The sequence below is a fragment of the Arvicanthis niloticus genome, chromosome 7 (assembly GCF_011762505.2).
Source record: "Arvicanthis niloticus isolate mArvNil1 chromosome 7, mArvNil1.pat.X, whole genome shotgun sequence".
NCBI lineage: Eukaryota > Metazoa > Chordata > Mammalia > Rodentia > Muridae > Arvicanthis > Arvicanthis niloticus.
This window is the reverse complement of record NC_047664.1, coordinates 86,052,805-86,065,874: the sequence shown is the minus strand read 5'-3', so window position 1 is coordinate 86,065,874 and position 13,070 is coordinate 86,052,805. Positions and strand designations below refer to the sequence as shown.

Sequence of the window (13,070 nt, the reverse complement as noted above, 5' to 3'; positions counted from 1 at the left end):
TTGAATAATCAGGATTTTGGATATCAGAGAAAAAAAACTCCTTAGGGTCAGCAGGAAGATTTCCCAGTGTGGACTGTTCTATCAGTGTATGCTCTCTCTTCTAGTCCATAATCACCCTTATAATAGAAAGATACCTGTTCACCTTGTCTTATTTTCATAGAAAGATTTCAAAGAGAATTAATTCTCCAGCTTGTATAGCCAGGAAGAGTTGATATTTCTTGAGAACTTAGTTTCTGTGTAGCTCCTTGTCAGAGGAGAAAAGATTGAAAACACAGTCTTGCCCCAAGAGTGACTGAGCAGCCACCAGCCTACTTAGAGTCACATGCACTGCTGCAAGCACGTTTTGCTTTTTAGTGTTATGATTAAAGCTAAGAAAGGCAATTATGATCTTATTTTAAGGTGAATGAATAATTTTATAATCTGTTGAGATATTACATTTTAGGTAGAATAATCATTAGTAAAGTTATTATTAGGTTTTGATCATAAAAACTTAAGGATAGAATTAGTAGTTTGAACTAGATATCACATTATTGAGTTCCCAATGGAAGTATATCAGTAAGAATTCAATATCTTCAGAAAAAAAATGAGCACAACAATGACTTCCAAAAAACTAGTTCATTTTTTTCTATAAAAATGCTAATCTTGTTTTCTTTTAAATTTTCTTGCTCATAAACTTGTTAGTGTCATTGAGTTTTATACTAACTGAATTGTATCTTGGATAATTCCATACAAAATGGGGCAAACATTTTTGGTGTTTTGGTTGTGAGTCTAGCCTTTAATGACTGAACTACCTGTCTAGTCCCTTTTAATTTTATTTTATGTTTTTAAAAAATTTATGTATTTACTTACTTTAATACACATGAGTGAGTACACTGTAACTGTCTTCAGATACACCAGAAGAGGGCATCAGATCCCATTACAGATGGATGTGAGCTACCATGTGGTTGCTGGGAATTGAACTCAAGACCTCTGGAAGAGGAATCAGTGCTCTTAACCTCTGAGCCATCTCTCCAGTCCATCAGTCCCTTTTTAATAAAAAAAAAAAATTGTAAGGATGAGCCCAACAAAGGAGAAAGATCAAAGTGCTTACTCTGAGGGAGATACTGTCTGAAAACAAGAATGTAAAATACACAATTTTCTATTTATAGATGTCATTTCTGCTCTTATTGAGGGGGAGAACTGTGGAACATGAAGGTCTCTATAACATGGAGTTCCGGAGAGATGACATTGGTCCAAGCCTAATAAAGTAGTTAGGAGATGACTAGGTCAAAACAAACAAAATGCATTAGATATTTATAAGGTAGAATCCTCTGAGTGTTGTATTAGTTTGGAAAGTCAAGAAGAGGAAGTTACCACACAAAGCAGGAACACAGAGCTCCTTGTTCCCAGACAGTATAGTAATTTGGGGCAGTGTGTGGTAAAGCTAAGCTTATAAGTAGAATTATTTGTCACAGAGCTGTATCTTCTGGCTTTCCGAATGCTCTTCCGTGGTAAGTTTCAGCATGACTCCCTTTAGGTAATCAGGACTCTTTAGGAAATAAGTTCCCTGAGCATCTCAAATCCTTCACAGGTTCAGGCTGGAAATATTGAGGAATGTCATCCTTGTGATGTGAAGTGTGGTGACACCGATTACCAGTATTAGATGTTTAGCCTTGCATGTCTCAGAGAGATGACTTAGAATGAGGTGTCAGATTTCCTAGACATGGTGTTATAGTCATTCATATGGCCAAGTGATACAGTAAGCACTGACAGAGTCAACAAACCTGGAATCAGTAGTAGACTAGAAGCTATGAGAATATAGCAAACAGTCTGCCAGGCTTTTATTTTTTAAAGTTTATGTATATGTATATGTGTGTATATATGTACACATATATACACACATATATGTACACATATATATATACACATATACATACACGTATACATATATACATGTATGTATATGTGTATATATATATATGTGTGTGTATATATATATAAAATCTATTTTTTGCATCCATATGTGAGTTTCAGAAGTGGGGCATCACATAATGTGACATCATATATCACTTTTTACCCATTCCTTTGAGCCAAAGTTTCTCTTTGAGCCCAGAGTGCCTGCTTTAGGGGCTAGTTTAAAGCAGCAAGCTCAACTAATCTTCCTGTTTCTATACCTCTTTACTTCAGAGCTGGAATAGAAGCTTGAGTTATCTCAGGAATACTGGAAGGCATATCCTTATTCTTCTAATTTCAATGAGAGTGCTCTCAGCACTGATCCACCTTTCTAGCCCCAGATTCAACTCTGTGAGGCAGCTATCATAATCACCCATTTTACAAAGGAATTTGGTCACTTTGGAAAAGGTGTTCAGTCCTACAAAGATTCGAACACAGGTTTAGTCTTCACACTGTGGAAAGCTAAACTGCATCATGTGAAAATCAACCAAAAACCTCATCTTCACCAAATATCTCTTGGTACATATGGAATAATATGTCTCTGAGGACTAACAGTTTTAAATTTGTTTTGTATTAGATGTCTAGGATATTTCGACGTTCTTCTGGAATGGGTCGATTTATCAAGTCCCATGTTATCAAGATAAGGTATGTAGACTTGATCTGTAATTTCAAGCCAATACTGTTAAGATGGCACATTTTATTGGCATGGGTGTTCACCCATCTTGAAAAATCATTGTAGCAAAGAGTTTTCATAAAACTTAAGCAACAAGAATTATGCTATTTAACTGTTTTAATGATTTCTTAGTCACAATGGCAAAGTAAAAAGTAGTTTACAGCAGAGGTCTCGGATGTAGGTAAGAGAAATTATAGAAGAAGGAGAGGAAATGAAATGGTTCTACAAACATCAACCCTCCTTTTAAAGAAGGAGCACAGTAGAACAGAATGTAAGGCCATTTCATCTTCTTCTCTTTAAGTCTATATCCATTTCCTGTGCAGTGTTTTTCTTTAGTGCTAATACGTCTTTGTTGTTATTTAAAATGTTTTTTTGCTTTAATACTTTGGTGGAGTGTAATATACATAAATTAAATGTGGAGTTGTCATAGACTAAACCTATCTTTTTGTACATTTATTTTGTTTGTGTGTGTTTGGACATGTGCATCAGTCATCATGATCATGTCATCATGTTTGTGTGGATGTCAGAGGACAATGTGTAGGAGCCAGTTCTCTACTTTCATCATGTGGATTCTAGGGATCAAACTCAGATCATCGGCTTGCCAGAAAGCACCTTTACCTGCAAGCCATCTCACCAGCTCCTATATGTTTTGATATATGTTTTAAAGGCCAGATTCCATACTGAGATGATGATAGATAGATAGATAGATAGATAGATAGATAGATAGATAGATAGATAGATATACCAACAGACAATAGGCAGGTATATGATAGACAGTATATATATGGTTGCTTCTTCCTTGGTGATAACTATTCTTTTTCTATGTTTCCCTTTTGTCTCCCTTCTTTCTTTCTTTGACTTTCTAATTAAATCCACTTCCCAAATTGTACTAGAGACTTCCAGCCTTAATTCAAGATATAAATTTATATATTTGAATAATTGCACACTTATATATACCTTTAAAAAACTACTTCCTCTAAAGATTTGTTTATTGCCTGAATACCAAATACCAATTATCAGTGTTTTAATATAAATTTATTTCATTTCTATAGTACAGACTCAAAGGGTCAAAGTAAAGGCAAAAGTGTGGGTGCTAGTGGGCATTTTAGTATTACATTGCTACAGGATCTATCTATTTTCTGCCTGAGACAAGAGAAGCACAAGCCTTGTCCATAAGGGATATCATTTCTGCCCACAGGCCCTCCATCCATAATTTGTGAGAGCATCTAAGTAAACCCAAGAAAGGCTAGAGTACAGTTCTACGCTCAGGAGGCAAAGGACAATGGGCGTGGTAGCCACCCGTCCTCTGCCACACTTCCACTGGGGTAAATGACTTCCACTAACAATTTGTGTTTAAAATTCCTTCAAAGCAATTTTTAATTAAACATGAAGTATGATTTAATGAGCACCTCATCAAACTCTCGAAACCAAGGAAAGGTAGAGAACAGTCTTCACATTGCTAGGCTGTTGCTTTCCCTCCTCTACTGCTTGCCACACTCATCACCATGCATCCCATCCTGTTGCCTTGATCTGGATACAATGCTAAGTCTTGTGTGCATAACAATCATGCACATTGTTTCTCTAAACCCGTGGAGACCACAGAGATGGAATTATTTGTCTGTTTTGCTCCAGTCCAGATGAACAAGGTGTGAACATTCTTATAGTGCTCATGTTTCGATACCCATCCACTGATAGTGCCGAGCGAATCAAGAAGAAAATTGAAAGGACTTTATACCAAGGTCTTAAGATCAAACAGCTGCCTTTGACTATAAATAAACCATCATTTAGCCTCACACGTAAGTCTTTTGTTGTTGTATGCCATTTTTTTCTTATTCTCTTTGACTGCAATATTTTGCATTTATTATAAGAGTCTGGTTTATGTAACCTCTAATTTAGAAATTTACCTCTAGTAATTCTGTAAGTGGGCTTGGAGAGATGGCTCAGTAGTTAAGAACATGTACTGTTATTGTGAAGGACTCAGGTATAGTCCCTAGCTTCCACATGACAGCACACAATTATCTGTAACTCAAGTTTCAATGTAGCCAACACCTCCTTTGACATCCTTGAGCTCTTGTATGAACATGGTACATGCACGTGTACACACACCACACACACACACCACATACATACACAACACACACACACACACACACACACACACACACACACACACACAAGTAACAATTGACTAGCCTGAAAGAAAACTAAAATAAAAATCCACTATCAGGTAAAAATTTAGAATTACACCTTTTTAATACTTTTGAGAGCTTATGATGAAGTTTCAATGATTTTTTTTTACCATATATTATATATTTTAAAATACATCATGTGGTAGGTATTATTTTTTTAACATTTTACAGGTGGGGAGGTTGACATTAAACAAGGCTCTGAGACATGAATCAGCAAAATTAAAAGCCAGAATTGTAACAGAAATACTATGAACCTCAGAATCTTTTTGGGTTAATTTTGGAGAGGTTGTTGTTACTGTTTTTTTATATAAGATTTTCCCCATTTAACTGAGTGTGTGTGACTGTACAAGGTTATGCACATATGTGTGCAGATGTCAATGAAGGCTTGAAAAGAATATCTGATTTCTTGGGAATAAAATTACAGGTGGGTGTGGATGCTGAGAACCAGCCCCAGGTCCGCTGCAAGAACAATGTGCTCTTGACCCCTGAACCTTTCTATAGCCCAAACAGTTACTATTCATACCAAAGAAACAAACATGTATATGTAGAATGATTCTGAAATAAGAGAGACATGTACTGTAAAGAGGTTCTCTTATTTATAACTTCAAAATATTTTTAACTTCAAAGTATTTCTATGTTACTTCTAAGAGAAAAATATATCAGGAAAGTCTTTATTTTTCCCCAGAGTAGAAGAAAATGAAGTTCAAATGGTTTATGACATTAAAATGAAAAGCACCTCAGAGCTAGTCAGAGTCCAAGTCAAGAGGGATTCTACTGTTTTCTGCCAAATGCAATTAGGAAGTAAAATACTGCTTCCCATAAAATACTGACTTAAAACAGGATTTGTCTCTTTTCCCTTTATTTCTGTTCCTTGGTCTGTGTTATGCATCTCAGCATTCAGGCATGCAGGCAGGCATTCCATCTATATGACTTTATATCGTGAATTTCTAAGTTTAGCTACTTTTGATTTCATGTTAAAGAGGAAAAGGGGATGAAGATCTTTCATGTACATCTTTTAGGTTGAATTTTTTCTATATACTACATAGGTAGTTACAGATAATGATCACATTACTTACTATATATTATTTTGATTGTCACTACATTGTGGTACAAAAGAAAATAGGACATTCTTGTCATTCTGTAAAGAGAAGTCTCAGAAAATCTTGATTATTAATAATGTAGCTAATCCTAAGTCATGATCACATACTTAAAGTAAAATATTAACCATCAAAGTTTACTGCATTGTTAAAGCTGTAAAAGAATTTCTTACAGTTTTGAGAAGTAATGTTTGGCCTTGGTTATATGCAATGACATTTTTATCATATAGGTTATTTTCATCAAAATGAGTATATTCTAAGTTAATACTTGATAACAAATATTCAATTGCATATATTTTCTTCTCTTGTACAGAGTCATTCATTTAAAAAAATATGACTCTGGGAAATCTCTAGTAGGGATTGGGGCTCACGTTTCTATTTGGACTTGTACAACAGAACAGAGTACTTCAAAGTATGATGTTTGACATGGAGAGTACACAAACACCCTCAAAAACAGTTTTCTCTGCACCTCTCTCACCCTGCTTTTCTCGCTTCTCCAAGGCTAGCCATAGCAACTAGAATTCTTTCCTGATGCAAGTACTCGGAGTCTGACCTCAATCCACCTTTCTGTGTAAGAGCAGGTCATAGAGGAATCTTCTAACCCTTCTAAACACATGGCCTTCTTTCCAGAGGGCCCTGCCTGGGGAAGGAAAAAATGCTCCTCAAAGGGATGAAGAAGATTGATGATACTAGGTCACCTTTACACTATATTACTACCTTGTTTTCAGCTCCCTTTCTACAGTGCATAGCTGTGGGATAATGGACAAATGGACAATGTCTTTTCATAGGTTTTATGTGAAGGAGCTTCCTGCTCTTCTCTTAGTGCTGAGTCACAAACTTCCTGGGTGCTTCAATATGAGAGAGGGTCTTAGGGTGAAGTCAGCAAGGTGCATGGGCAGATCTAATTCTTGTTAGACCAGGACTTTAAACGTGGGTCCTGAGGGTCTTTCCCCACCAACAACCATTGGGAATATGGCCAAACTACACTGAGTGGCAACACCAGTTGTGGTAGAAGTTGGAGGCTACTTCTTAGACTTTGGCTTTAACCCCTCTAAAGGAAGCCACTGGGACATTTCTCCTTGATTCTTCAATCCTAATCTTTTTACCTGTTTATAACAGAAAACCATAAAATAAAATTCTCTGAGTTCATTTTCAAATGAATTTCCATTATTTGAGCCAATGGTCAAGTCAGAGGATTGTTATATATTACTTGGCTATAAAACTTGAATATCTTCCTGAATTATGAGAACTTCAAATAGTTAGTGATGCTGTTTATGATCATGTGAGCAAAATAGCCCAGAAAAGGAACTGTGTTTTCATGTCAACTAACTTCTATTCCTTTATTACAGCCATTGACAGCAAAAAGATGAGAAATCTTCTCAATAGTCGTAAGTTTCAAAATTGTTTATTTCATAGTAAACAGAATGGATAAGAATCATAAATAATTAGTACAAATCACAAACATTTTTCCTTTCTTCTTATACTTTCATAAATCAAATACTTAATCTTTACATTTTTATTTTTAATACTTAACATTAGATGTATATCAATATGATTTGCTCTTCATAGCCTATATATACAGCATAGTATTCTAGATGCTGTATTAATATGCTTAAAAAGTATCTTTAATATTTCAAGAGAGGACCAAGTTGAAGCTTTTCTTGTTACTTTTAAGGTTTTATCTTTTTAAGTTTTTGAGGTTTGCTTCTTACTTTACACCTGAGAATATTTTGAGTTTCTATAGGCAAATATGTGCCTATCATCAATGTTGTGAGAAAACATGTAAGGCTTTTAAAAGGTTGGTTTGAAGTTTAGTCAATTAAAGATTTGATATCAGGGAATAATAATTTTTCTTTTTCTTTCTTTTGTTTTGTTTTTGTTTTTATATTTTTGCCATCCTGCCAGTCCAATTTTTAAAATTTTAAAGTCTAGTTATAAATAGAGGGGGAAATAGCATATTCAAGGTCTCTTTATTTCTTGCTAAATTTTGGTCTGAAAGATCATCATGACTTTCCAAGCTAATATTTGTTTGGAAAAAGATGTATTTTTGTATTTTAGCTGATCACCATCAACTCTGACCTACTTTTAGGGTTCTTCTGAGTGTCCTAGGATACTCAAAATCAATTCCTAATCAGAGCCCTCTTTTGCTACTCCCAACACAAACTGTAGACACTGAGATGTTCCCCTCTGTGACTATGCCTCAGAACAATTCTATGAGCCAAGATTTGGTTATATGTTTGTCCTCAAATTCAGAGTTCTCTCTTGGTTGCAGGGAGAAAATATAGTGGAGGAGATAATCTTCACCAAAGCTGCTGCTTTCTCTACTTGCTGCTTCTTCTTCTTTTAAAAATTGGATATTTTACTTATTTACATTTCAGATGCCATCCCCTTTCCCCATTTCCCCTCTCTAGAAACCCTATATACCACCCCTCCTTCTTTTTTGTTTTTATACCATTTTAATTACATGTAAGTATTAAGGTCAGTTCTAGGTTGAAGGACTAGCAATACAATTAGATGCAAATAGTCAAGGAACAAGCAAGGACAATAAACATAAGTAGTCAAAGAATAGCAAGTCAATAGACAAAGTCCCATGATCACTGTTTCTAAGTACTTATCAGGATGACCAAAATATCTGAGCCTACTTCCCTTTTCTAGCCCAAGTCATTTTCATGTCTGAAGCCTACTTTCCTTGTTCTAGCCTAAGATTTAGATTCCTGCCTACTACCCTAATTACTACCCTAATGTCAGCTTCCTACCTTTTTTCTAAACTACTCTTTTATTTTATAAAATGAAAGTAATATAATTTATATTAGAAAACTAAATCACAGATAATAAATAGTTTCTTCTTGTCACATGAAGGACAAATTAAGACATATATTCAGAGTTGGGCTCCCTGAAGAGTAAGGTACTCTTAGCTTAGATGTGGAATGTCCTAATGCCACATCCCTCTCTGGTACTCATTAACTTGGATGTATAGCAATTTGTGTCCCTCTCCAAGGTTGGACTTTCTTAGCTAACAACTATACTGTAAAATAATAGAATATCCAGACATTTTGTTGTTCAATAATGACCTATGTTTTGGTAAAGAGAAAGACAAAATTGCTCTAGAATGGCTAACAGCAAAACAAAACTTATTTTCTGAACTTTACATGCTGCACAGGCAGACTACCACAAAGATATTTCATATTCGGAATTCAAGCTTCTACCCAGAATGTTTCCCCAGTCTAACCATACGTGAGTAGGTATGAGGCACACCAGTTTGGTCAGCCTGTTTTTCGACTTAGACTTGCAAAATTTAAGATTATCAGAGTTTGCATTAATTTCTGATCTGTGAGCTTGCCCGTATCCCATCTCTTTTCCTCAAAGGATGCTGTTACCATATCTTCATTTGAAAACAAAAGCCCAGGGCCACCTTCCCTTTGAAGAACACTTAGTCAGTCTATATGAACACACCTTTCAGCTTACAAATCTATTATGCATCCAACTAAAACTGTTTCCATTTTGCCAGTCTTCTATATTCATTCATTATTGTTTTGTTCATATTATCCATCTACATTGTTTACTTGGGAGAGATTTATTGTGTAGCCTCAGACTGACAAAATTCCTGTATAGGTATCTCAAATGCTAGGATTATCAAAATGTGCCAAGATGCCAGGCTGTATATGATTTAGGCAGAGAGACAGAAACTAAATGCCTAAGCATAAAGATAAATATTGCTTTCAAATCTCAGAGCAATCAATACCATATATATATCTCAAACCAGGCACTGCATGCTAAGAACAGGTTAAGAGTTGCTGAGGCAAAGAATTTTCTAAGTAAATTCTCTAAACACAAACCTTGATTCTTTCTCTTATTGTCATGAGAATAGACTACTATGTGTTTCTTTGTCAGGATGTGGGATAAGAATGTCATCTTCAAACATCCCATTACCAGCATCCTCTACTACTGAACGAATTGTCCAAGGGAGGGAGACGGCTATAGAAGGGGAGTGGCCATGGCAGGCTTCCCTACAGCTCATAGGGGCTGGCCATCAGTGTGGAGCCACGCTCATCAGCAACACATGGCTGCTCACAGCAGCTCATTGCTTCTGGAAGTAAGTTCACTGGGCTCTGGGGAACTTGTGTTTCCTAATCCTCTCCTGCCATTGATTGACTGCAAGTGAACAGCTCAATCTCACCAGCTTGTGCTCTGATTTGCCCCTCCTGTGCCCTCTACATACCTGCTTGATTGTATCATTGTGATTCTAGTGTTTATCTTGCTATAACATCACAGTTTATTCATTACGAAGACTATTATACTTGTCTTCTTCACACTTTAGGAGAAAAGTTAGCCACTTTGGCTCTGTTCTCCCCACAATGATCTCTATGGCTTCTCACAATCAGTACCCACTGCTACTTGATTACAAAGAAAAAAGGCTTAGAAATCTCTTTTGACACTCCTTTCTCATTGCATTATCCGGAAACCCATGAGTACGCATGACTCAGAGGTGAATAGAGGGGAGCAGGTCATGTGTATAGCAGACCTGACCTCTCAGCTTGATATTATCAGTTGTTGCTCTCAAAACTCTGGACATACATAGACTCTCTAGAGCAAACAAATAAGATTATTAATTTAATTAAATCAGCTAAATAGGCAAGAATTTTTTCCTAATCTTGGGTGTACCTGTCATCCCTGGGCCAGTCTAGTGCACTTTGAAAAACTACTTGAAACCTGATACTTTGAAAAAAAATACTTCTTCTTAAAAAATACCATACAGACAGACAAAAAGAAAGAGGAGAGAAAAGAAAGAAGAAAGAAAGGAAGAAAGTCCTGACTTCCGAGCAAGTAACTATAGAATGTAACGCTCATGGGCTGTACGGTTCTAACTTAAAGACGACACGGGTTCCATTCCCAGCACATATATTAAGTGTTGAACAGCTGCCTGCAACCTCAGCTCCAGTGGATCAGATGCCTCTCGCCTCCACTGACACTTGTATTCATGTACACATAGTCAACACACAGGCGAATAAAAGATCTTAAAAAATCATTCACTAATGTGGTGATCACTTACAAATGAGGCAATTCATCTTTAACCTCTCCTCTGTGATTTCGCTGCTGTGTAATTCTAGTTTGCTGGGACAATTTCTGGTTTCTGTGTACATGTAATCATTCATGATGTAATAACTCAAAGGATTGGAAAATTCTTTGGAGAACTATGGCAGACAAGAGACAATTGGGCTGTATGAAATTTGTGACATAACCTTGGGAAAGAAAAAGCATTTCTGTGAAGGAGAGTTAGTAAGAGAAAGGACTGAGCAGACTGTAGCGAAGGGCTTCCAGTAAGGGCAGCGTAGCCCTTGAATGTCAGGAAGGGGTGTGGGCATGGGTGTAAACAGCTTTGAGTATGTGAGGAACTGCACAGCAGACACATTCCACTTAGCCTCAAAGATCATAATAAACAAGAACGAACAAGTAAGTTTCAAATCAGAATGGTTGTTTTTATGCAAAGGAACTTGCCTACTAATATGTTGATTTCCTAAAAGAAAGTTTTTTTTTTTTTCACAATTCATTGAAACAGAAGAACATGAGCCCAAAGAACTTCTCACAAGGTCAATTTAAATTTTGGAAATGCTAGTGCTATTAATTAATTAATTATGTTACATTTATTTGTGTTGCAACAGAAACCTTCTTTTCATGGAGCTGCCTACAGTCAGTTTCTCTCACTATAATGAATTTTCAAGAGCATAACGTTAAAAATTGGACAGATGTATAATTTTAACCTTCTTCCCCTCCTCCTTCCTCTTCTTTCCTTCTTCTTCTTTTCTTCTTCTTTAGAAGGTAATGTGAACCGTCACAAAATTTTATCCTTAAATCTTCTGCAGAAACAGAGACCCCAAGTAAATGGATTGCTACCTTTGGTACAACTATAACGCCACCCTTAGTCAAACGAAACGTTGGGAAGATTATCATCCATGAAGAGTACCACAGAGAGAGCAATGAAAACGACATTGCTCTAGCTCCAGCTTACCACGCGCGTCGAGTTTTCAAACGTGGTTCAGAGAGTCTGCCTTCCCAGACTCGTCTATGAAACTGCCGCCAAAAACAAGTGTTTTTGTCACCAGGATTTGGGTCTATTGTAGACGATGGTGAGTAGTTTCACTAATTTTTCGAGATACGAAAATACTTTCATAAAAATAATGGGTGAAGGGTCTGGGACTCAGTTTGCAAAGTATTGCACATACAAAATGTTATGACTTTATGGACCCCAGCTGCCATGTGAAAGTCAATAACCAGTAATAGATGAATTCTGTGGTTCAGTGAGATACCTTAAACTCAAATATCATCTCAGAAATTATCTGAGAGCTATTGAAGAAAACACTGACCATGAACCCCTATGCTCCACATGCAATATACCAGAAGGCAAGGCCTTTAATCTTGGCACTTGGGAGGGTAGCAGCTGACAGATCGTCTGAGCATGAGGACAGTCTGGTCTATAGATCAAGTTCCAAAATAGCCAGGGCTACCCAGAGAAAAACAATGCTGAAGACATACCACATGCTGAAAGATTTACCTAATTCTTTGAAAGTACAATTCTGTTATATGTGTATTTTTCACATATCCTACACATAAATTCAGGCATTGAAAAAATTCTTAAAATAAATTTCATTTGTTTTCATTTCACTACTTATTCACATTTAATCCACCATAGCTTTGACCTGAAACCTCACTGCTTCCCATCTGTCCTCACACATGTAGGACCCTCCACCTCCCAAACCTATCACTGTTCTGCCATCAGATGGCTGATACCAATTGGTCATCCATTTTACTTTCCATGTTATGAACTCTTTAAATAATGCACTACAATGATAGCAGGGAGAATACTTCTCTGTGTTTGTGTCTTGCTTTCTACTTTATAATATCTGGAAAAAAACCAATTGTATTTATTTGCAGCTTGGATTATACTAGGGTTATTGGTCCTTCTGAGCATTCAGTGAAAACTGTAGCATGTGTTCCTATGAAAAAAACTTCTACACAGATAATATCTGTATGTAGTTTTTAAAAATGCCTCGGAAGAATACATTAATATGATATAATTCCAAATGCCTGTGTGTTTGACTCTTTTCATGCAGACAGAGGATAGAGCAAATACAATTTGGCAAAAAAAAAAATTATACAATACTGCTTCAGTTCCTAGGAATA

General features: G+C 36.3%; 1 protein-coding gene across 1 annotated transcript in view; it reads left to right on the top strand.

The window, feature by feature from the left end:
- The window catches only part of LOC117712428 (transmembrane protease serine 11F-like), a 79,302-nt gene that overhangs the window by 64,781 nt on the left and 1,451 nt on the right, over positions 1–13,070 (top strand). The window contains exons 5-9 of the mRNA XM_076937714.1: positions 2,510–2,577; positions 4,238–4,401; positions 7,241–7,279; positions 9,783–9,984; positions 12,822–12,915. Coding sequence (XP_076793829.1) covers positions 2,510–2,577; positions 4,238–4,401; positions 7,241–7,279; positions 9,783–9,984; positions 12,822–12,915 — 567 coding nt within the window. The remainder of the gene's footprint in view (positions 1–2,509; positions 2,578–4,237; positions 4,402–7,240; positions 7,280–9,782; positions 9,985–12,821; positions 12,916–13,070) is intronic.